General features: G+C 39.4%; 1 protein-coding gene across 13 annotated transcripts in view; it reads right to left on the bottom strand.

Annotated features, from left to right (window-relative positions):
- The window catches only part of myo18ab (myosin XVIIIA b), a 219,690-nt gene that overhangs the window by 172,667 nt on the left and 19,976 nt on the right, over window positions 1–27,047 (bottom strand). For 3 of the 13 annotated variants that reach the window (XM_088079401.1, XM_088079404.1, XM_088079403.1), the window contains exon 1: window positions 2,342–2,505. The exons of 5 other annotated variants lie outside the window; for them this stretch is intronic. Coding sequence is in view for 1 of the 8 variants with exons in the window: in XM_088079412.1 (XP_087935538.1) it covers window positions 3,877–4,008 (132 nt within the window). In the remaining 7 variants the exon portion in view is untranslated. Of the gene's footprint in view, window positions 1–2,341; window positions 2,506–3,876; window positions 4,066–27,047 lie in introns of those variants that run through there. 5 more of the 13 variants (XM_088079405.1, XM_088079406.1, XM_088079410.1 and 2 more) reach the window with 3 other exon arrangements.

Here is a 27,047-nt window from a genome sequence, read left to right as displayed (position 1 = left end):
AGCTGAGAGTGAAGACACTTGGGTCCACACAGGTATTTAACATGTATGTGACACATAGACTTAATATGCAACAACAAAGCAGGCCCTAATTTGTCCTGATCCACTGTGGAACAGCTTTCAGATACAAGGAATTAAACGGAAGATCTCTGGCTTGGGTTTGTCTGTAATTCTTTCATGTCGCTAACATGAATAATAAACATCATACTCTGTTTGGATATTCCCAATTATACCTTATTCCACATGCAGCATTTTCTGACTAAGAAAAGTCTAGGTTATGCCTGTATTTTTCGGGTTTTAAAGTGTTCTTTAGTGATGTATACAACACTTTGAGAATACGCATATCAATTGGGGATTTTGACACAGTTTGCAACATGCAGCCTCCTGCCTGTTCACAGTCAGCTCTGTGTGTTGGCAGGGATATATTGTACACAAGTAGCTAGCCAACAGTCTGTCAGGCTGTGACTGAGATTCGTGCCCAAAAGAAAAGCCACATTTCTGGTCCAAATGAGACACACCTACTTTTAAACATGGTATAGGTTGTGCATATCAACATGTTTTTGGATATGCACAAATATCACAATGCCAACTTTTTTAAGAAGGGTGGTTGAAGGAATGAAAGAGGGAGGTCACATGGTCCAACAAGTTCATCACCAATAAGAAACTTTGAAAAAATCCTGACATTATTATAATATTGTTTAGAGGTCACAGCGGAGAGGGCTTTAATCAGAGTATGCATGGAGCACTTAAGCAGTTGAATATCCATTTTCATTGACCATGTGAACAGCTTAGCAGGAATATTGTCTTTCTGGAATAAGGGCAAAAACTGGAATGTTTTGTGCATGTAATTGTTGTGAATAATTTAGTAGTTTGTTACAGATTTATGGAGACTGAAGTGGAAATCTTTAATGATAACTCTGATAGCACTGAGGATGAAAATGAAAGAGGCTCATAAGTGATCTCAGAATGAAGAATTTCATTCACTATATCTGGTCTGTGAATTTAAGCCAAACTTTGTGTCTTTACTCAATGTGCATGTTTAAAACATAGTTCTGGAGTTGAATCCATAAATCACAGGCACTGCAATTAGTCTAGACAGGTCATACTTAACCTTTAGGGTCCACTTAAATATTATACACACTTGGATCTCTCTGTGCACTAAATGAGCTTTTAAAAATCAAGCTTTAAAAATATTATACATTCATATGACTTTACACTTTCACTGAGTTAATTTTTAACCAACATAAGTCCTAATCACAAATATCAAATATTCTCTAATTTTCAGAATTTTAACCCTTTAAAAAGAATAGCAATTAAAATAGTAAAAATGACAAATTCCAAGGCAAAAGCCCAGAATGAGAGAATACAATACATGTTTTTATGGTTTGATGGCTATGGGATCAAAAATTGCAGTTTGAATGGGTGTAAATGTTGCATATTTTTTTTTGCACTGTAAAGTATGTATTTAACAGTTTAGTTTCCACAGTGTATTTTAGACCTATTGTGGAAGCTGAGCTGGAAATGCCAAGATTAAACAAAAATACACAATCTTGCCAAAATGTATGCCATATGCATGAACACAGCCATTCAAAAAATGAAGAATGAGAAGTGCCTAAAATGCACCAAATAGTCCCTACTGGTAAAGTGAATTATGAAATATACAATATGGCTGAAATCCACCTCACAATAATTAAGATATTTTTAAGAAAAAGAGAGATCTGTGTTCCACTGGTTTATGGGACCAAATTTCTCTATTGTAAAATACAGAATCAAACATCTCAGCATCACAAATTTGTACGATGTTGATACTATAGAATCATCATGACCTGAAGTCCAAACACAACAACACGCAATTATCACTCTGCACTTCTGTAAGTCTGAACGTGACTGGGCTTAAGGAAAACAAACCCTTAAACTAAATTTCAAGTCAAAGAAGCATAAAATAATTATCAGAGTACCACAATTTACGACACAAGTAAAAACAACATGAAAGTGCACTAAATCTCAACTACATTTCCCATCAGTTCATCTGTCAGCACATGAGCTCCCACCGCGCATGTTTCCACCTCTTCCAACCAGCCAAAGTGACACTCAAAACACTTCTAATTTTAAATCCTACCACTTTTATGATCAACATTCAAGTATGACAAAGGAAACTGTCACAATGGCACCAAAACTGCTACTGAAAAATGCTACTTTTAGTTGGAAACCACTCAAGCTGCCCCCGTCAGCTAACTCTAATCTAAAAATAGTTTAACCGGCTGTGGGACCTCAAGGCCCCATGCTTGTCATAGATTTACAACAGAAGATCTAATTTTCACAAATTTATCACAAATTGTTCTACCTTAGTTAGTGAAGTAATTCCAAAACTCTTGTATCCGAATAGTCCTCACAAATCAGCAATCAAATCCAAAAAGTGGCCAAGAATGAGGAGCTCTGATCGAGCAACTCGACACACACACTGGAAAGTGAAAGAGCAGAGCTGAGGAGAGGGCCAGCGCTCTGATAGGATGGCTATTCCTGACTGTGGACAGACAAGAGATGTGGGGACAGCTGTTGTGATATGAGGGTGTTGAGTGGGGGTAAAAATAGGAGCCACTGCCTGGACAGGTCTGCCATGACGACCCTCATATCAACCACACATGCTGCTGCAGTTGCTGTCATCTCAGCTGCTTCTGTGTGTGTGCACATGAGAGTCTGTGTCTGTGTCTGTGTGTGTGTGTGTGTGTGTGTGTGTGTAAGGAAGCACACATAGTGGTCTGCTAATGTAATTGAGAACATACTGGGTACAATAGCTCATGCTGTAGGTTGGAAGTTACCGTATAGAATGTTACTTAGTTAACGCTGAAATCCATTACCAAGTTTTTGGATTTCTGAAAGTCATACAATATGTTTTCACAAAAAGTTAAGATAACATTTATGTACAAAAGAAATAGTGTAGAACACTATATATGATATATACTTTACATGGTCTTGATGACATAAAATTGATTTTGATCTATCTAGTTTTTCTTGTGATTTAGTGGATAGGTTTCCAGGTACTTTCTTTTCTCTACTATTGAAAAGATAAATCAATATGGAGAGCTACTGTATGTATTAGCCGAGACGATCCTTGACTTTGTGTTGGTTGTTGTGTGTTGTATTGTTTAATGTGTTTAGTCAAACTGTGAGTATGAATGTTATGGATATGTATTTATGTTTAACATAGCAAATGAAATATTGTTTATGAAAACAATGGAGACCCCAGGAAGAGCAGCTACTGCTGAACACAGAAGCTGATGGGGATCTTAAATAACAAATCTGGTTAACAAATAATGTTACCTAGGTTGACGTAAATCCAACTGTCTCAACGAGGATTCAGTAACATCCTGTGTTATTTAACATATATGTGTGATACGCATTACCAAATTTTGAATGTATTTTGTAAAAGGCAAGTACATCAATGTAATTTTAACAGAATAAACTGAAAAACATACTATGAGGTAAAATGAATCCAACATGTATTGAAAACATTGAAACTTAATTTATTACTTTATGCTCAGTTAAAGAGAAGGCACTAAAATGTAAGAAACTGCAGACAGGGTTCATATAGCGCACCATGGCTGTCCACAGCGAGGCAAAATTTAAAACGCAACCCCATCAAGTGGCCGCGCAATCACAGTTTCCTAAAACAGTAAATCCGAGTTGCAGAAATGTTAGAGCCTGAAGTCATAGTGCAGTAGCTCCACAGCCTTGTTAGCTGGCTGGATAACTAACGCTCTAAGCTACATCAGTCTGGAGTCACTATCCAGCAGTGAGGAGACTCCAGCTGCTGCTCAGTGTTCTCAGTGAGTTAGAACAACTTTTGAGTTGAGTTGTGTAAATCTACTGGTAACATACCTTTATACGTTGTCCAGTCATCATTTGGTGGTTTAATCCCACATCCAGAACCTCAACTGTCTGAACCTCAAGTCCTACCCACATCCTCTCTCCCCTGTTTCTTCTGCTCTCTTTCTCTGCTCTATCTACCATCAGTTTCAGTAGACAGACAGGACCACAGCTGTCTTTATGTTTATTTTAGTGTGTTGTAAGTTGCACCGTCTTCCTGTTTGAAGCTGTTCCGTGCAGCAGAGAGGAAGAGTCCTGAGCATGTAAAGCATGGTAGCGTTAAAAAAAGCAGAAGCACTGTGCAACATGTTACCGGATGTAACACGCAGGCTTCCCACACTGACTGCTGGCAATGAATGAAAAACAGCTCATTTTCTGGTGATGCTGCCTCTAAAACTTTACTACTTGTGATTTAAAACCTCTTCAAAGTATAAGTTCACACACATCCAACCCAGAGAAACACATGTTTTCAGAATAGGCACCACAGTAAGACTAAGCCCACCTCCAAGTTTTCAAGTTGTAATTATAAAACCACAACAAGTTTGATACATGGAGGATGTAAGAAAAAAAGGGAAAAGTTAATGCATGACCTGCCATGAACATAAACATGTATTTATGGACTGCAAACTGCAAAAAAATAAGAATTGACATAGTGCTACATGTGGAGTCTCTAACAATATGATGTGTTTCAAAAAGTACGTTATTGTTCCTCAAACAGACTTATCACATTTCCTATTGTAACAGCAAAGAAGAATGTGTGGATGAGAGACTAGTTGCTGTCTAGTCTAAATTACAATCATATTCAGTGACTGTGCACTGCAGGGTTTCCAAAACATTCATCTATTTGTGGCAGCCCTCTATGACTGAAACAGTGTTGCCCGATTGGAAATGTTGTACTATCGTACCACAGACTCAAAATCATTGTATTTTGAGAAAAATTATCGTACGCCAGTCAGAATCACAAGAACTAATAGGTTAAATTTATAACTTTAAACAAATTTTTTATGCATCTACAAATCTAACCAAAACCACTGCCTTAGAGAGAAGTTAGTCCTCAGTCTAAAATAGTCTGAAATAACCGACCCCACGAGTCACAAACTGCTGCTGAGGAAAAGGGACCTTGTGGAGTGCTTCGCCTGCGCTGCATTCATGGACCTACATTTTGGTGTCAGCTGTGTGTTACATGATATATAGTAAGACACAGTATGCTAAATGTTCAAATTAAATTGAGATTTAAGAAAAGTAGAAAGTGACTTTGCAAACTAATGACGGCTACGAGGTGAGGCTGAAAGCTTTGGTAAAACAAAGCATGTTGTGATAAGAATCACATGTTAAACAAGGGCTGAGGCCGGCCTTCTGACCGTCCAAAGAGTTAGAACTAAACAACAGCAGCGTTTTGTTATTAAGTACCACAGACCCGGAATAACCTCCCATATTGTTAGACAAGCCCCAACTCTGACCACTTTTAAGTCAAGGCTAAAAACATTCCTCTTTTACGGTGCCTACTCCACCTGGTAATTATGACAAACTTTTATTTACTGATTTTAAATCATTTAAAATATTATTTTTATTTTTGCACCTCTTGTCTGCACTTTCATTATTTTTAATGGTGATTTTTATTATATTTTAGAATCATTTCATAATTAATGTTGCCTTTTATATATCTTATCTCTTTACTCTCATTGTGAATCTGTATCCTTAATTATGTTTATATATTATTGCTCTTTTTTATGTTCTGTACAAATAAAGCTACCTTGCCTTGTCTAAACAATTTTCAAATGCTTACTGCCAAATTGTCAATATCAATATATATTTTTTCGCACAATGTCTGTGCACACTCCTAATGCTTAAAGCATTAGTCAAAGTTGTTCTGTTTATGTATAAGGGATAGTTTGGGTTTTTTTAGAGGGTTGTATGGAGTTCTTTTTCAAAGTCAGTGTTTTACATACAGTCAATGTTAGCATACCACCAGTTTGGAAAAGCAGGCCCGTGTCTGATATGGAAGCTAGGCTATCACTGCTGTGGAGGGGTCAGCAATAAAATGCATTTTATTGCCCACTGTGTTCAGGTACTGCAACCTTATGATTTTGTCAAGTTGCAAAATTAGTTTATCACAGGGCCGGTATACGTGACGACATAATCAGGTGTTGAGAAGCTTAGCTGCAGGTATTAAAGGGAGAAGAAGACAGGTGAATTCGGGAGGTTTTAAAAAAGAGAGTCAAGTTGTCCAGTTTGTGCGTGAGGGTGGGGGGGCATAGTGGCAGTAAGTTAGGGAGGAGGCAAGGGTGTGGCCGCCTGAAAGGAACTTGTGATTGGGAATTGCAGGTAGATTTAGGGGGAAAGCTTGTTATTCCCCACGAAATAGTCTGTACTAATTTGAGGCCGGACATAGTGCTGTGGTCAGTGAGTCAACAGATCATTTATTTCACTAACAGTGAAATAAATCAGCTAACAGTCCCTTGGGAAGCCTCAGTGGAAGAAGCCTATGAAAGGAAGAAACTGAGGTACACAGACTTACAGGCAGAAGCTGAGCAGAAAGGATGGAAAGCTAGGATTTGCCCAGTTGAAGTGGGACGTAGGGGATTTGTAACAGGATCAGCTGTCTCGCTCCTAGGGGGAACTGGGAGTGTGGGGACAGAGTTTGAGGAAGACAGCGAGGGAAATCTCAGATGAGGCAGTTAAATCCAGTCAGTGGATTTGGATTAGGATTCTGCCAATTCATCCTTATTTCCCTTTACTTGAGCCTTGTATGTGAGTTGTAGTATATAAGCAAGTATGTTGCATGTGCTAGGGAAGATAGCATCAGCTCGGTCACTACCTGGAGCCTGCATAAATGGAGCCTGGGTCTGTTGAAGGTGGCATTGCTGTCTGGGCTGTGATAGCCATGTGATAGCCAGCCAAGCTAGCTTATCTAGCTAAGCTTAGCCTTGTATCTGTGATAGCCATGTGTTAGCTTAGCTTAGCTTTGTATCTGTGATAGCCAAGTAGTAGCGTAGCCTTGTATCTGCGATAGCCATGTGGTGCTGTCACTACCCGAAGCTTGCACAAACTCAAACTGTAAAGCAAGTGTGATGCATGTGCTAGGGACGGTAGCATCAGCTCGGTCACTACCTGGAGCTCGCATAAACAGAGCCTGGGTCTGGTGTGATAACCATGTGATAACTAGCCTAGCTAGCTTAGCTAGCTTAGCCTTGTATCTGTGATAGCCACGTGTTAGCTTAGCTTAGCCTTGTATCTGTGATAGCTATGTAGTAGTTTAGCTTAGCCTTGTATCTGTGATAGCCACGTGGTACTGTCACTACCTGTCACGAGCTCACATAAGTGGAGCCTGGGTCTATTGAAGGTGGCAGGGCTGTTTGGGCTATGATAGCCATGTGTTAGCTTAAGCTTAGACTTGTATCTGTGATAGCTCTGTAGTAGCTTAACTTAATCTTGTTTCTAGTATTATCGGCATTGTCACTACCTGGAGCTTGCATAAACGGAGCCTGGGTCTGTGGAAGGTGGCAATGTTGCTTAGGCTGTTATAAGCCATGAGAGAGGTAATGTAAGATGTATGTAGCAGTTGATAGGGAATGTAGCATTGGCACTGTCACTACCTGAAGCTCGCACAAAAGGAGCCTGGGTCTGTTGAAGGTGGCAGGACTGTGTGGCTGCGTAGGAGCAGTGAGAGCTGGCACAAGGGGAGTGGCTCTGGGATGCCAGAGTTCACTGCCTTGCCTCCTGGAGGTGTTGTGGGACTAACTAGGTGAAACACTGATGAAAGATGGTTCCCACATGGTGGCCTCAAAGACGTGTTAGTTTTCACTGCTCTCTGGCCTTTATATTTAAGCCATAATAGCTGATTAGTGAGCCTAGGTTCTTCATTGAGAGCGTATCCTTTTCTGGAGCACAAGTTTCTTGTGTTTTAGTTGAACTAGCCACCTTGAAAAGGTCCAGCATAAAAAAATTAATATAAATAATAAATAAATAAAGTTTAAGCGTATGCTATATTAAGAGCACTTTTTTCACTCCTTTACCTTCATGTCAGACAGTGTTTTCAACAGGAAAATAAAACCAATATATAACTTTCTTTAAAGCCAGAATCCATTGAGAAAAACAGTAATTTAACATCGCTGAATACAGACGCTGTTGGTCTACAGGTGCTGCAACCACTTATTTTGTTTGTCTTATTGTACCCCAAGTACCCCAAACAACCCCACTTCAAAAAACTCGAACTTACCCTTTAAGGCAACACAAAACATTTACTTAAGGTAGAGGACAGGGTTGATGTTTTGGTTAATTATTAAAAGAGTCAATGTTGGCTTTGAAGTACAATACTTAAAGAGTAATCAAGAATTATCTCATGTGCCTTGTATGTTCAATCCCCCACCCCATCACCACCCCAAGTATGACATGTACATATAATGTAGTGTATATGAGACAGTGTTGAATAAGTGATTGATTTTAATCTGACTTTTGTTTTTCTGACACAGGCAGCACAGTTATGTTTTCTCCATTTATTACTGCTAAAGCAAACTAAATTTTTCCAAACACACATTCGACTACCCAAAGGACACATATCCCCAGGCAGCATATGCCTCCACTGTTTTTTACAACCACTGCTTTAATGTTTACAGCAACTTAAAACTGATGTAACTACTCATACACCATTTACATCCATATTTATATACATATATACATATTTATACTTTTATACTGCACTACCTGTACATACATTGCCTGTTTATACTCATATTTATACCCTGTTTACACTTATATATAACTGCAGACTAATGAGCAGATTTAATCTGACGCAGGTGTTAGTTTTGGAAATAGAAATTTAAAGGGTGATTCCATAATTTTTTCCTCAATATTGAGTGATTCCATCATTTTTTCCAACCGCTTGATCTAAAAAAGCAATTGTTATTGACTACCACAATTTTTTTTCTTGATTTCTGTTAGTGTTTCTTAAAGCCAGCAAGTTGCCATTTTGAATGACTTTAGTTTTGTGGCATGTCTGTGATCTGCTTTTTTTCTACAAAATTAAACAACTGAATGAACATCCTCCAAGACTGGTGATTCCATAATTTTTGCCAGGGGTTGTATCAACTACTTGGTGATCTGCAGCAGTGACATGTGTTTGCCACCACCTCTCCTTTAGGACCACAAGATGGAGCCAGAGTACCGGGAAAAGCTCCACATGCCTCCAGAATCCTGCAGCCGCACAAAGACTCCATTATTTCCCAGTGGCTGCCATGATATTGTTAGGAGGGAGCGGCAAAGTGAAATAGATAAAGTGCAAACAGACTGTGGTGTGAAATGAACAGATTGACGGCTTTAGTCCAGCTGACAATGGGGGGGGGTGGTGCAGGGCTAAGGGGTTGTGAACAGGCTGTATTGGGAAATCGAGCATAGCTTAAAGCAGAGGGTGGGGTAAGAAGGGCAAGGAAAGACATGCAGTGATGTAACACTGTGTTCAAAAGTGACTACAACTATAATGAATGGCAAAGAAGGGCGTCGTGTGCAAGAGCTGATGTAAAGCCAGGTCAGCTGAGAGCAACACAACAGTCTGTCAATCCGAAACATTCCACAAACTATTTTATATCATTTATGAAAAAATATCAGTACTAAAAGTTATTCAATAACAGAAACAAAAGGCTGTGTGAGGTGTTGTAGAATAAATGCGGCTGTAGACAATAAAATAGGCATTTACCATGTAAAGACAGTAATTGTTCCATGTTAAATCTATCAGCACAGGCTCCTCCAGACATCGGTCAGCAGGATTCAGACTAAAGGAAGCTCCCACAGAAACTATCAGACATTACAATGACTTCTGAGGAGAAAGAGTGTGTATGACATACATTAAAAGAATACTTTGACTGCAAGATGACCATGTGCACATCCTTATGGTTTAAATGCATGTGTTAAGGATATACTGAGGACTGGACCGAACCCGCTCTCTATTTTCTTCAATTCATGAAGAATGTTTGCCTTTTGGGGATTTTCAGTTCAGCATGGTGGTATGTGAGATAAACAGGTTTTTCTTTTTAGCAAAAATTCAAGGTAACAGGTGGTGAGTAACTGATCAACGTTTTGTTATTCTTTTGTATTACTTTAATTTACTACTTATTTTATTTCATTCACTTCTCCCTTCTTCTCCTTTGCACCCAAAAAGGAGTAAAAATGTATTGATAGATATACAGAATCTACATATAAACGATATACTGTGTAGTAGGCTTGGACAGTATCGCGGTATAGTAATGGGGATGTTTACATGCATGTGCATTAAGTGCCAGACTAAATGAAATATTTGAATGCACTGATATTAGAAGGACTGGACACCCTTCCAGCGTATAGCACAAGCAAAACGCTGTTTCAAAGAGAAGTGTATCTGTGTTATCAGATGCATGCAAGACAACTGAAAAATACAGCAGAAATGTCTCCTGTGTAGATGTCACACTTATATAAATGTCAAGTCTTTGGGTTTGACTGGATGTTATACAACTTCTTCACAGGCTGAGCAGGATTAATCATCACAAGTGATCTTCATTTGTAAAATTTGTTCTCTTTCAGTCCTCCTGGAATTCAGTGAACATGACAGATTTATATTAGTGTCAACCTGAAAATAATTTACTTTCAAATTACGCTTCCTCACACAAACAGCATTTCTGGCAACAGCGAAACCTCAATTCAACATGGCCTTTATTACAAAGAGACACAACAGGTCAGTGGCGGTGAGTAGTGTCGGGCTGATGGATGATGTCATGGTCCACCCGCAATGACAGCCCAACATTATGTTTTATGCTGCTGTCACGTGCTCCTTAATAATATTGCATTTACTGTATTTATGGGCTACGAGCACATGAACAGCCCTCTTAATTACAAATGGGAAATTCGGAAATGTTGATGATACGCGAGTTGCCGAGTCATGACATTTGCATGACGTTTTTAGGGCAGTATGCAAACATACTAACACAATAGCAACGTTATTTTACACCCGTTGCCGACTTGATGTCATAAATGCATAAACATGGCGGGCAAAAGTCAATGTTTGGTCAATGGTAAACTTTATTAATTCACGTATTAGATATCAATTTTTCATCAAAGTCAAAGTGTAATATGGTTTAATGTTAACTGTTGTCCATGTAGAGTGACCTAGATTAAATATAAAAATATAATATATATAATATAAAATATATAAAAATGAAATAATACATAAAAATATAAATCAACTCAACCTCTTGTTTAAACGCGCTTAGCATTAAAATGCAGCCCATCTTCTTTGTAGCTTCCAAGTTGTTCTCACTTTCCCAGTGGGAACAACATGGACCGACCTTTCGACATCACATGAATGCAGCATTAAAATTATCACATTATCATCACAGCTCTTATTGGCAGTCATTGCCCAATCCTGACAGTGAGACACTTTTAACTTTCTAACACCATAACTAGGCGCCATAAACAGTCTCTAAAGTGAAAGAATTCCTATGTATATTTCAACAAAGGCATGTGACATTCCTCTAATGCAACAGGAAAATGCACTCTAATGTTCTCTGCTGTCAGCAGCTCAGCAGATAGTGACAGCGTGCGTACACGTATGTGTACACACACACACACACACACACACACACACACACACACACACACACACACACACACACACACACACACACACACACACACACACACACACACACACACACACACACAATAACACAATCCATTCAATAATCTCTCCTGCAGGGGGGCTGATTTCATTTCCCACCAATGTTGACACACTGGACATGCTTATTGCACAATTGAAACAGGTCTCTCTTGGGAATGAGACTCCATGTTTCAGTGAGATTAACTTTAGAAAATAAAGGTTGAATAAAATAAAATAAATTAAAATAAACCCTTTGATACACCATCATCCTCACCAGCAACAGATTGTACAAAGACAGACAAATAGTTGAACTTCAGACAGACAGCTCATTTGACTTACTTTTAAGTCAGGGCACAGCTCAAACCTGGCAACCCCACTATGATTGTTACATTTGTTATATGCAGACAATTCACCCAGATGTTGCTGATCAAAAAAGAACTCCAACAGCACTTGTTCCCAAAACCACATGTTAGTTTTACATTTACATTTTACGCCTGATGAACAGACAAGATTCACAAAGTAAATAAAAGTAATTTTGAGCTTCAGGGAGGATTTTTTTCTTCTTTGGACAAAGTCAGACAAGCTGTTTCATTCACCCTCCAGTCTTTGTCATGAACTAGACTAAACATGTCCCACAGAGACTTAACTCTGTGCTGGATACTCACAGATCAAACTGATACAAACCTGCTCATCAGCCTTTGGAAGAACAAAAATCTGAGCTCCCAAAATGCTAGACCACTCCTTTTAAGACCTCTTTCGAAGTATACAGTAAGTAGTCGCCACAATTTGTGGAATAGGAAGTGTGCTGAAAATTTAGTGAGATCAACAGTAGTTTATCAAAATTTTACAAATTCTACAACTCCCTCCCAATATACCACAATTTTTCAAGTTTTTTTTAGCTCTCCTGACAGGATGGTATAAATCTATCATTGTTCCCAGTTTCTTTGTTAGGCCTGTCAGAATATTTTTTTTTGTTGGATGACATATTATCCCAGAAATAATTGCCATAAATGATATTATTATAATTTTGAGACCATTTTATGTCACAAATATATTTATAATGTAATAAACATGACAATGCAGGTTCACCCTCCCAAAGAGTAATGAACATCTAATTCTTAAAAATATTCAGACATTGGTATAGGAAATTTTTTAAAAAGCCCTTTTTTAGAAGTAGCCCAAAATTACTCAGTTTGAGACTTTGGTGCCTCAGTCAAGCTTCGTGAGGCTCAAGTCTAAAAAAGAAGCCATCTTCATATTTGTAATGAGGTGAAATCAAGTGTATCAGACAACACATTAGACAGTAACCTTGCGTAGAAGGGGAGGAGACAGACTGTGTGTGTGTGTGTGTGTGTGTGTGTGTCATGCTTGAGTGAGTGCCTTCATGTCACAGTTATGGTGCAGGGTGGCAAATGTAGGTCAGACAGGGTGCATGATGTATTGTTTGTACATGTGCACATGTGATGCTAACATACACACTGTTAGTCTGTGTTAGTCTGTTATCATCTCTATCAACATCATCATAGAGAGCAATTACTAATTTCACACCTACCATTATTGTAATTTGACATGCATCTGTTTCTATTGTTCTGTGCCCCCCCCTCTCCCCCCCTCTCTTTCTCTTTCCTTTTTTGCTATGATTTTATTTCACTTGCTATTTACGGCATCTATTGCTCGTCTGTCCGTCCTGGAAGAGGGATCCCTAACTATCCTCTACCGCTCTTCCTGAGGTTTCTTCCTCTTTTTTTTTCCCCGTTCCAGGGGTTCTTTTTGGGGAGTTTTTCCTTGGGTGATGTGAGGGTCTAAGGGCAGAGGGATGTCGTACACTGTAAAGCCCTCTGAGGCAAACCTTGTTTTGTGATAATGGGCTATATAAATAAAACTGACTTGACTTGACACACACACACACACACACACACACACACACAGAGAGAGTCCACAGAGACTGGATGAAGAAAGCTGCGTACCATACTAACATGTAAGGGCATCACTGAGGCTCAGTTTCACTTTTGTCATGTTGAGATAAAATCTTTTGATGCAGCAGCAATAAAGCCATGCAGGGCCTGATATTATCAGCACTGGCCCACAGGAACATTATGGCTCCATGTATGTCAGAATTGCCACATTTTATTTCTGGTTATCATCAGTTTATCACTTTCTGGTCATTTTTGGATGATGAAATTGTAACTGTGAGTTATAAGAAATTACTGCTCCCTGGGAAATACATGAGAACCACCGGAGGACTCTCATGCCATAATTTGGAAGTATGACATCTTCAGAACTCTGTCCAAGCACGTTTGTGCATGATGATGGGTAGTGCTGACTCTGTGAAATGCCACAGCTCATACAGAACCAAACTCTGACCCATATCAGAGTTCTTAGAATGCTGTGTGGTGTGAATGTGCAGTACTTACTGGGACTCCACACTTGTTTTTTGAGTTGTGCACATTTCAGGGCAAAACTGGTCAATCGTGGTGACAGAAGCCTTGACCAAACCAGAAAAAACGTCATCACTTGTTGAGTCACAGTCCATGTCCATGTGTTTGATGCACATATGAAAGTGGTATGTAGCGAGAGTTGCACTGGTATTATTTAGTTTGATGAGCTGAAATTGTACTATCTGTCTTCACTCTTATAAATTGTTTAGAAATTGAAGACAATATTTTTCTGTATTTGGCAACTGTTTGATGTGTCATTTTTGACAGATTTTATTTTGTTGTAATATTTATATTTTATACAGAATCTGATTCTCTCTTTTAGTTACTCCAGCTATATAGAAACTAAAGAACAGAGATTATTTTTGCTCATTTTTTTCTGAATATTTGAAGGAGAACTACACTTATGTTGATAAACACAACTATAAATCTTATTTTGTTGCAATTGTATGTTCCTTAAGGTAATAATAAAACAACAACAAAAAAAAACTGTAATGGGTGGGGATTGAATCCTGCTTCATTGCAGACAGACACTGAGGCACACACCACACCTAAGAGAACCGCAAAGAACATCCTGAAGTGTACCGAACTCACCTATGCAACTGGTAAACTGTAATATTGAAGGACACACTGAGTTCCACCAGATAAGGACAGCGAACGTGCAGCACTCTCATCCCACAACATGACAAACAGACTAAACAACTACAAGCTTCTCAGTCATGTCTTGTTTCCTGCGGGCCACTAATTTTGTCTAGCTGCAGTAATCTGTGTGGAATGTGTGGGCAGGACAAAACACGGGCAATGCTTTTTACACAACCCCTAAGAACCCAGCTCCTCTGACCTCACATGCTGGGTCCAGGGGCCAGGGGTCAGAGTGCTTCAAAACCCCAAGAGAGGCAGCGAGATTTGGACACAAGTCAATGACTAAATTCCTCAGTGGCATGAGAGTGGCTGAAAGCGTGTGCAGTATTGATTATATTGACGACTGAGAACAACGCGTGTCAGTAGCCTGCAGGGTGCAGCTTCCGTACACACTCAACTCCATAATGGATTCATGAGAAGAGTCCTTCTGTCACTGACTCATCCACCAGTACTTCAGTTCCACACAACCATCACTCAGTTAGCTTAAATGACAGTGATAATTGTAACAGTGCTATTTTTAGGTGGCAGTCAGTCCTGTTCATGATACACTCAGCCTCACATCAAGAGATGCGTATGACCATATCCTATGAATGGAGAACTCCTCTGATTCTACACAAAAAGGTCCTCTGTGACTCTGAAGGAGGAAACAACCCTGATGATGTAATTTAGCTTGAGCTGACAACATATTCCACTGAGTTGTATTATAGGAAGTGTAGGATCCAACATTATAGTTAGTTCAACGCAGGGACTGAAACCAAGATATGTTGACCTCTGCTTTATTATCTGTCCTTACAAAAGTAAAGTAATAACAAATGTGTAAGTTGAAGACACTGGCATATACCCTCTTTCCATCAAAATTGGCTTGTGTACACAGGTTTTTTAAATGCACTAAATATGTCCTTTCCCTGTGTACACGGCTCTGCAGCAGACTCAAATGCCTGTCTATAGCCTCATTCGCACTGCTCAAAAAACCCGCTAACATATGGCTTTTTAATGCAGTGGGAATGCATACGAACGGCATTCACACCCGGGTCAAATGACTCTGCGGTAGGCACGGGTTTTTATCGCCTCCAGCTCTGATCGGCATTGATGGGAACACAATACCCGGGTGAACGCTGTAATTTCAGCTCTTTAACCGGCGAAATGCAAGGATGCGCCATCACTAATTACTGTCTGTGTCCTCCGAAGCAGCGCTAAAACATTGTTCCAAATGAGTCTGCACCTTGTTTGAAAGACAAACTGAAGAAGCAAGCAATATTTAAAGAGAAGAAACCACTGAAAGGTTTTCATAGACCTATTCCTGCTGCTTTCTGCTGTTTACCTGTTTTCCTGCCTGTCCATGTTACACGGACACACTATAAACAAAACAACACACACACACACACACACACACACACACACACACACACACACACACACACGAACACACAAGCTAACAGAAAAGCCACTCGCTCATATTTAGCGGGTTTACCCATGTTTAAAAAACCTGCGTGCACACTCTAATTTTGGTCGGAATGACGTCACAGATAGAACAGATTAGTAAACCACAGAAGGCAACATGGGGGTCTGTGAAAACATTACGGTGGTTACTTGTTTTATAGGTTTCTTACTTATTCAGTCTCTCTTTCAAACTCTGTGCAGATTAATTTGGATCCATGTTTTAGTGCTGCTTAGACAGAGATGGATGGTACTTGGGGGGGAATGTCATTGCATCTCACTGTTAAAAGGGTTAAAAATAGCATTTTTACCCAGGTGTATCCATCAATGGCATTCAGAGCCATAGCAGTTAAAACTAGTGACTACTGCTGAGTCATGTGATCCGGGTGTGAATGCCGATTGTTAACTTTCCCTTTACATTAAAAAGACAGATGTTAGCAAATTATCCAGGAGTTACATTTGTTGGAAATTCCACTACCTCTGTGTTCTAATCAATATCACTTGCGGTTTCTTTCTGCAAATATCCCTATTATTAAATCCAATTACCTGCGCAGTTAAGAGTTGGGTTGGGCAGTTTTTGAATGGGTTTTCAGTTAAATGCCTTAAATAAAGTCTGTGGTTAACACAGGCTAAAGATATTTGGACGTTTTGTTCTGCAACATAAAATATGTCCGCTTAAACCCAATTTTTGGAGTTTTGAGGTATTATTAAACCCACTCGTCCGCCGTTATAGCTTTACAAACTTGCACTCGAATTTGTACATTTATCTGTTAATAACATTTTTCAATCATGTTTTAACGTGTTTTTACATTGTTTGTAGTGGTGATGTTTAATACGTGCGACCGCGATGTAGTTCGTGTATAGCCTAACAATAGCTTTTTGCTTCTGGTGATTTAATTTATGCTTCAAAAAAAAGTGTTTTGTTTTGAAGAAGATTATCACACTGAACAAAACGTGTAAGTCTCATAAACTTTTGTAAGTCTCAAAACGTGTAAGTCTCATAAACTTGTGTTCGTCACAGAGCTTATCCCATTCAAAAATCCCATAAGGTTTTTGATGAGGGAACCAGTGCGATGCTTGCTTCCTGGTTGGCTTACAAAAATACGTCATGTCTTCACCACTCTATTAGTAGAATCTTTTTACGCAGTAACCTTGTTATTGACTTTATGAATGTAACATGTTGTAGTAGTGGTGCGCACCGGAAAATGGGGCTCCCCCAAAGTGGGAGTGTCCCACGGCGTCGCTTAGCTTCGTTCTTCCCCCAGGAAAGTACCCAATACCATCATCAGATTGCACCTTACCACTGCATTTGCACTACCTCAGTATTCTTTTGCACTACCTCAGCATTCTACTTATTCTATTTTTATATATTTATGTCTATTTCTATCTTCTATTATTCTTCTTATTTTTCTATGTATGTCTCGTTATGTCTTACGTGCCAAGCTGCTGTGACAACTAAATTTCCCTCCGGGGATCAATAAAGTCGTCTAAGTCTAAGTCTAAGTCAATACCAAAGGCAAGTAGAGTAGAGTAGAGCCGGTACCAAGTAGTGGAAAAGCACCATTAGACATGGCAGTGCTTATTATCATCATTATTATCAATGGTCTGTGTCTACTGCCTTTATTTTGCTACTGTATTTTTCTAATATCTTTTTGTCTTTAGTCTCCTGTTTAACTCTTGCCTTTGTTCAGTATTATTGACTAACTTCATTGTTTTATTAACTCTGGGGTGTACTGCCTCGGCTTTGCTTTGTTTGTCAAAGCATTTTGTATACTGTGCAATATAAAGGTGCAATAAAAGTTATTATTATTATTATTATTATAATTACTATTATAGCAATTATTGTCATTATTATTATTATAATTATTACAAGCTAAATGCTAACATCATCATGTTAACATGCTTTGACTGGCCCAAAATAATGTTTTTAATGTCCAAAATATGAAGTCTGTGCCGATCTGACCAGCAGATGTGAGTATTTCTGCATGGACCACAGTGGCACAGCAACTAACAGGCAGACCACTGCCAATCCTAGAGTAAAAAAAAACACCTGAAGCAAATCTCAAAGGGAAAACATTCTGTAATTGTGAAGAATGCACGTGTACCACTAGACATAATTTACTTACTGTAGACAGATTAAACAGCTAAACACCTTTGAACTTAAATATTCAAAGGATGGGATACTGGGGCATGTGTTGGTTCATTTACTATTTCTCTGTTTCTATGAGGCACTGTGATGAGTGACTGAACATTGAAAATAGAGATGGTACGTTGTCATTGAAGCAAAACAAAATAAGCAATCTGTCTCCTTACTGGCATACATTTTTTTCTATGCTAATGTGATGTTCCTCCACACTCTAGCAACATATGGAACGATATTTTGCAATATGAAAGGCAACTTTATGATCAGTCAATAATTACAATGCCATGTGTAAGACTAAAGTTGTGTACACACCCACAGAGAGCAGTGACAGGATACAGTGGACAATAGGCCTGGCACACAGTCAGTTCTTTGTGGCTGGCAGAAGCCTCGGGGCTTAGGCCAGCTGAGCAATAATAGATAAACACAGAGCCTTTTACTGGCCTGTTTGCTCAAACGGAAACTAAGCAGCAGATAAGCTGAGTGGCACTGGACATGTGCTGAAGTGTGGCCTCTGAGTGGAGTGTGTATATGTGTTGAGTGAGTGATTGCGTAAGACAGGCACATTAACCTGCCTGTATTTTTGGGACTTCAACAAATTTTAGCAGGTTGATGTGAACTAAAGAACCCACTTGTGGAGGAAAACAAAGCAGTTCATTGGCTCTGGGCTTCAGCAGCCTGCTGATTGAGCTACATTCTTCACCCACCAGCAGCCTACTATCAGTCTGTGGTTGGTCTGAAGTATCACATGATTTGCTGTGTTGTCTTAAGGGAAAATCTTTCTCTTTATGGCCAATTTACTTGACTTTAATGTGGGCTATAAATATGCAATACTTTTTTATTGTTGAATAAAATAAGCAACATTTCTTAACCCTTTGAGACCAGAGAGAAATGGCTTGATGTCGTTCAAAAACATAGGTAAAAGGCAATCAGCAGCACAAGAAGAAATTACCCAAAAATTAGCATAAACTTTCTAAAAAGTAAAAAGGGAAAAAAGTAAAAGAAAAAACAAACAAACAAATAACCAAGGAAATGACCTGGAAAGTGTGTAAACTATTAATAATTCAGTAATATACTTGAGAAGGTGTCTAAACGCAGCACAAGAGATGGAAGTCATTTCAGCGTTCAAAGAATTACATTTTGTCTAAATACTAAAAGCGCTTTGGTGTAATAGAACAAGCATCTAAAACTGTCAAAGTTCTGATTTAAATAAGAACTTTGACAAAAGTGTCTCCTGAAGCTCTGCAATTTTAATCCCCACACAAGCAGAGCTGAGACTGTGATGAGCAACACAATGTGATATCAATAGGTAGGTTATATTTTATTGTGATTCTCCCAGAAATACATTTAAAGAATCCTAATTTATTTGCAGTTCATTACCACAGGGCTAAAAACTCTTTTCCCTGCTTACATGTACCATAATATTTTACTAGCACTGTTTTTTTACTGTACTATATGTTGTATGTTTATCCTCTCTGCACTTCTGCTGTGGCCAGATCCAACTGCAGCAATCCAACATTAATCACTTCGACACTTTCCGTTTTTATGACAGTTCAAACATGAATACATTGTCAGTGTCTTATAATTTGAGCTGACTTTCCCTTTAATTTTTTCAAAAACTACTGTTCAAATTCGAGACAGTCATAGTCATCCTGTACATACCTACAAAGAAAAATAACCCTGAAGAAAAACATCTATTTAGTTTATGAGAATTCAAAAGTCAGGACATCTTTAATGTGTTAAAATGGGTGAAAATGAAAACTGCATCAGTATGAAACCCAAGATAGTTTCTCTGCCTTGAGCATAAGATAGGGCCTAAAAATGTGACAACAGAACTGATTAAGCATCATCTATGAGATGTGACAAATCAGACAACAGTATACTTTAGTCTCTTGGAGAGATGGGACCTTATCCACATGATTTTCGGGAACAAATATCCAGGATTGTACCCCACCACAGTGACAGTAATCAGGGCGCAGTGTCTCTGGTTGTCACTCAGCCAACAGCTAACAGTCACAGTTTTCTGTATTTTGGGTAACTTGACTATTTACATGATAAAATTCACTGCACTGTTGATGGTCTCTGAGCAGTAGATCATGAACTGATAAGATAAACTGAGTCTCTGACCCAGTTCCTGCCGTATCCTAGTATTTGCATTTGTGATATTTGCAGGCTTAGAACAGACCTGTAATTACTGCAGAGGAAAGAGAAACACCCTGTGTCGCAAAGGAATTTCATAAACTCACTAAAGGCGTCTCATATCCATAACATATGGCATCAATCTCAGCACTTCACTATCAGCATGTGAAACTTTGTTTAAATCCAAAGGGCTTCATTGATAAAAGTTTTCTGACTTTGTTATTATTTGCAAACTGAAGCTTTGTCTCTGATGTAAACTGACAGAGCGACATCTACGTTTTCTTGACGTGGTACTACTGATATTACCTTGAAAGTCACACTTTTACTGGTATCTATTGTACAAATGACACAGGTCAAGGAGATCAGTCTGTCCCCATGGAAACAGCCAGGTGCTTCAGTTGAGGCAGAGTGCTTTGACTGTGCGGCTGTGCTCAGCGTGCAGAGAAAGGAGACTGCTGACAGGGAGGTTTTCAGTCAGCAGCAGTCAGCACTGACAGAGGCCAAACAAGCCATGGCATCTGACCAAGGCAGAGACACTGACACTGTGCTGCAGCACCACTGGCCTCAAGCTCTCACACACTCTGACACACTCCCACATGGTTATCGCCTTGTAAAAGCAACTGGGTTCATGGGAAATATGGTCTTAATGTTAGCACTAGCATTAGAATTAACAACACTTCCAAGGGAAAAAAAGGGGGTACCAATAACTAGCCATCAAATTTATTTCCTCCGCTTCCAATACCTAAGGTCATGTTATGAGATATGATGTTGAATAATGGCGAGAGTGTTGATGCAAAACATTATGATGTCACAGTAAAGTTGACCTTTGACATTTCGGATATAAAATATCATCGCTTCAAAACTGTATAGACTTTTATGTGAAATTTTGTCACAATTACCCAATGAATTCTTGAGTTATGGCCGAAACAGTGTGAGGTCACAGTGACCTTTGAACACCAAATTTGAAGAAACTCCCTCAAGGTGTTTTTAAGATATTGTGGTTACGAGTATGAGAAGTATGCAAGGTCACACTGACCTTGACCTATGATCACCAAGATCTAATCAGTTCATTGTTACGTTCAAGTGGACGTTTGTGCCAATTTGAAGAACTTTCCTTAAGTTGTTCTTGAGATATCATATCACGTTCATGAGAATTGGACAGACGGATGGACAGACGGACAGACAACCTGAAAACATAACGCCTCCAGTAACTGCTATCGCCATCGGCATAAAAACTGTATCTCATGGATTTGTCGGGTTTGGACAAAACCTAATCCATTTAATAAGGTTGGCATTAACATTGATAGTGATTGATGTATCCCTACCCATCATCTCAACATTAGCCTCGTAAGCTTATGCTTATTACAGCAAGGCACCACAATTTCAACTAAAAGAGAAAGGCTGATGCTATTCTAATGTATATTTTCCTTATCAACAAGTAATCCCATGGAAAAACCAAACCCAACAACATTTCAGTCTGTCCCTCAGTATGTTCGTATTTCCATACTACAGTTGAATTTTTTTTTTAAAAAAAGGGTCAGTGATTTCCTAAAGCAGCCGGACACTGCAGTTTTTAATTTATGTTTCTCACACAGGAGGAAATTTAACAGGGGCTATTTTTAGCAGCAGAATCATATGTATTTGATGCTATTTGATGTATCTCATGCAATTTCCTGTCCCTTTTTCATTCATCCTGACATCATATTCATTTTAGCAGTTTTGGTCAGCAGGGGTTTGTCTTGTTTTGCCCCAGTCACTAGTTAGGGAGGTAGCAGGGAGAACGGCATCAGTCCCACAGACACTGTCATTTTCAGCTGACACAGAAGCTGTGGATGGAGTTATTTATGATTATTAAAGAAAGTAGTTGAATTGTCATTGAATGTCATTTATGCAACTTGCACTTACAGTTCATTCATGCTTGTTGCTGTATTTCTCATCATGTCTTTGTCAATAAGCACACCAGCAGAACTATCTGAATCTCTAAGCATATCACGTGGTGATCAGAGATCTGGAATAAGGTAAAACACAGTATGTGGAACCGAGTGAAAATAAACTACAGTGAGTGCATTCATCATAATGACAGAAGGTGTCACCCAGTGACACAGTGAGGCTCACTGGTGTGTTTTCATATTTTTTGAGAACATGGAGCTCTCTGGAACAGAGGGAAAAGATATATCAGGCGCTGATACACATACAACACTTGTAAGAAGATATTTGTTGTTGGTTTTGGTCTGCAAATGGGATCTATGTAACAAAAGGAAAAATAAACATATCACCTGAATCATCTTTTACTAAGTCTAACAGATTCCTCCTCGTGTAACCTTCTTCATTAACGCTCCCTGTGACACTGAAATCAAACACCTCATTGTAATTTCTTGGAGAACAGCTGCTGTACTCTACGGACCTCCCTTCTTCACTCCGACAAGTCCGTCCTTTAGAGGTCCTCTGTATTATTCATCGCCCTGCAGCATCTCTGTAAATTATTCAGTTTGCAGAAAAAAGAGGAGGGGAGACACCCCACACCGCAGCAGCACAGAGGAACTAACCACTGAGCTGCCAGGAAGGTCCGAACAAGCTGGACAAGTGTACTTCCAAATTAGCAAGCCTACAGTTAAAATAAAAATACTAATAATATAATATCTAAATAACATACATTTTTACAGAGTACATACAGTTGCCTATCCTCTGAGCCCTGACCAGGTCGCAGACCTCACACTGTTTGTTTGAGGGAAAGCCTCCTCTCACAGAAAGACAACAGCTATTTTAGAATATGTGTCCAAGTCCAGACATGCTGTACTTATGATTTGTGACACAGTTAAAGGTTATAACTTAGGATTTTGACGTCTCGCACGCGCTCAAGGGACAATTATGGGAGCAAAGTTCAGACTAAGGTAAAAGAAAAAAGTGCAGGGAAATTCTGGTGATGTTGGTAACTTGTAACTGTTGTAAAAGGAGCAAACTACTCTGTGGGTCAAGTAGAAAGCTAAATGGTGACATTCAGCTGATAAGGGAACTGCTATAAGAATGTATGCAGAATGCTCTGAAAAACTTAAAAGCCAGGAGTCATGCACACTTTCAAAAGGCAGTTATCAACATGGCTTCTGAGGGAAAACGCCTGGGTTTACCACTCACCAATTTTTTCATATCCAGTGTTTCGTCTCTTTCTCTGGACTGAAATGTGTGGCCATTATAAAGTGCTGACCTCTGCTATACTGAGTTTACTGTGCATAAAGATTTTAGCTACAGTATGTAACTGCATAACAAAACAAACTGTCTACCAATAAAGCCAACTCGGTTTCCAGGCTTTAGAAAATCTAGCCCATTACAGGAGACTTTGGCCAATCACAAGCCAGAAAGAGGGCGTTCCTATTTTCATGTTTTACAAATGCAGATGTGCATCTATGTTCCATCTGTGAAAGGCTGATTCACTCTGCAGAGAAAGTTCCAGTTCCAGCAATCAAAAAAAAGGAGACACACTTTTCAAAAAGAGAGTTTAAAGCCTCACTAACACCGCCTTAACCCGCCAGGCGGGAATATCATGCCGTTATGCCGCCTCGCCATTCTGTATGTAACACCCAATCGCAGAAAGTGGGCACAGAGAGGTCTCGCCTCTGAGGCGGGACCGAAGGTAGTAACAGCGCCAAGACACGGTCTGTGTAGAACCTACAGCCAAAAAGACGTGACCAAGGGTAGCATGGATGTGACGTTTTGACGACTTGTTTATGTGTGCAACCCTCTGCGGGAGATTGAAAAAGCAGCTGTTAGCATAGCAGCTATTTCAAAGAAGAGGAGCGGCGGCTGTAAATGTCCACAAACTGGGAATAATGAGATTCAGGAGCTCCTTACCCTCTGAGCAGAAGACAAGAACAGCTGTCATATAACAGACGGTCAATGGTTGATATTAACATGTTATGTCTTCGTTATTGTTTAGATAGTGTATATACAGTATCATATGTCACGCTAGAGGCAGACACTTGTGTGTTAAACATAATGCCCGTCATGGTTCCACTGATGGCGGGATGCTGCGATGCAGTGTATGATCACACACTGGAGCGGAATGATGCTGCCATCGGTTGTTTCTGCGTGAGCATGCAGGGGTGCTATAAAGGAGGGGACTTGGCTTAAAAGAGACCCCAACTAGTCACCAGATCAACAAACTTTCTGTTGCTGTCAAATGTTAGACACAGTGCTGCCGTGCGCCACTAGCCACTAGCTACTAGCCAGCTATGACACCTGGAGCTGGGGGGGTTTGTGCTGGCCAAATCTGAGCTGCTACAGCCTCCAAGCAAAGCTCCCTCTGCTGAACTGCCACCAGCTCTCCTCCCAGCAAAGCAGTCCGCAGTGGCAGATGTAGCCTAAGAGTGAGGGGAGTAAGAAAGGGCTGAGCAAATGTGCAGCATGCAACTGTAAAATGGAATGGAAATAAGGTTAAATGAGTCAATGTATGGCAAACACTGGGTTAATGTATGAAGCACTTGCATATGCCCATCGTCATCTGATGGGAGGGGCTCAGGACAGAGATGGGGAAGCTGTAGGAGGAGCCTTCCCCAGCTTTAACACATGATATCAACAGTGGAGAATATGAACTGGCACACAGGCAATGTGTCTCATTCTCTAACAAAGTAATTCCTTGCCTGTTATCCTTGATATAAAATAAACAGACATAAAATATCCTGTATCCGTCTATCAACTATGACATCATTACAAAACTCCAACAATGTACGTGCCAAAGCAACACTATTGATTAGGCACATAAATGTATACACACTGGTAAGGGGTAATGTACAGTATTTTGCTTTTTTAAATCTAACCTTTTAATGTATTGTGTACATATACCATAAAACTTCAATTAATAGCCCTCAACAGGCTTATATTTGGGAAAGGGTTTCTATATGGGACTGGCTTTTAATGTCTTTCACACAAAACTTGCTCAGCCAAGAGGAGCATAAAATAAAAAAAAAATTATTTAAGCTTTTGAGAATCTGGCGAATTGGCTTATTTTATTTAAAAACATAGAAAGATGGTAATGAGCAACAAAAGAAGATATAACCCAGAAGTTGGCAAGAAATCTGTAAAAAGTACGAGATTACCTGAAATTTTACCCCCAAAAAGAGAAATTAAAACAAAGCAAGAAATGACCTGAAAAAAGGTTAAAATATATATAATATTTTATAAATATATCATTTTGATAATTATGAATATGGTTCACTGGACATTTTTCCTTTGGTTTTTAAAAAATAGTCTCTAGTACACTGTTTTGCATCTTTTTTGTTTACAATACTGATAATTCTGTCTTCTTTGTGCTCATGATGTCAATAAAATGAACTGAATGACTGAACTGTAGAGAATCTGACCGAGCTAATGATGTGTGTAGCAGGTCCACAATGACAAAAGTTTTATACATCCTTCTATAAAAATAAACTGCATGGTAACCAGACCAGGCCACTAATTGAGACAGGCCTTTATTTGTCAAAATTTGTCACCACACTCAGACAGTAAAAGGAACTTGGCGTTAAATTGGGACTAGGCTTTTATTTGAAGTTTTACTGTAGATATACTGTACAAAACCACTCATATACATTTCCTACTGCTCATCAGTGGTAGCAAAGGCTCTGTTTAGCACGATACCTCCTCCACTTCATTAAACAATACCACCCTGTTATAGTGGTAGAACTGATTAATCCTTGTCTCTGGAAGGCCTGAGGATTATCCCAGCAGGACAGCCAGCTCCATCAGTGTCAAATCTGCTAAGAGACCATAATCTGGCTACTTGGACCAAGTGAGAGGCGTATAAGAGGGAAAGAAGATTAAGAGCCGAACGGTGTTGAGTTAACCTTCTTGTTTGGTAAATCAGAAGCATCAGGCACATATAATCCTTTGACTGGCAACACACAGTGATGGCTGACTAACGAAGATCACACACTGTCTCAACAATCATAGAGATTAGCAGACGGGTTACCCAATAATCTGCACCACTAAAGAAGTCTCTTTCAGACAGTGAATCTGTAACATTGCTGGTCACATCTACTGCATCAAAATCCTCCTGCCGACTGTGAGATTTTTGCAATCTTATAATTTTAGTGCAACATGGACCTTAATAAACTTGGGTACGACATCGAGTGAGTTTCTAAGATAAAGGATAGATCTGTCTTGACTGCGTCATGAGATATTTTTAGTCCCCCACGCTGAGATTATGCCACTCTTCTGTCTTTCAGTAATTACATCCTAAACTGGCACATTGCTTATGCATTGATGTAATTAAAACAAATCAAGTGTGTGTGTCACCAGTGGAGTGAGTTTCACTCATCACATTGCTGTCAACTCGTCCTATGGCATTCCTGTCTCCTGCCTGGTCTGTCCTGACCTGACTGCTCCATAACTTTCATACACTGAGAGTGAAACATTTAGAGCCTCTCAGCGTCTGTTCATCTGGGGCACAACACACCAGCATCAAAGCCTTGGCTGCTCATTTACAATGCAAACATGCTAAACAACAAGCAAGCAAGACACACACATCAATGGGGAGGTGTGATGGGACTGATGGACTGACGTGGTGATTTAAGTGCCTTTCTGTCTTACCTTAAGGATGGGGTTAAATTAATAATTATGACACTGAGCAAATGCTGCTTAAGAAGGGAAAAGAAAAAACTAATATTTCACTGTAACCGCAATATGGACAAACACAAAAGAGCTTGACTGGCAGATAAAAAAATTTCATCCTCTTGAGATGAGTGTTTCTATTTCTAGATACTCGAGTCAGATAGCA

This window comes from Plectropomus leopardus, chromosome 6 (assembly GCF_026936395.1).
Source record: "Plectropomus leopardus strain MGB_pleo_1.0 chromosome 6, ASM2693639v1, whole genome shotgun sequence".
NCBI classification, from domain to species: domain Eukaryota; kingdom Metazoa; phylum Chordata; class Actinopteri; order Perciformes; family Serranidae; genus Plectropomus; species Plectropomus leopardus.
Note: the sequence above shows the minus strand (reverse complement) of the source record. Positions and strands in the feature narration are given on the sequence as shown.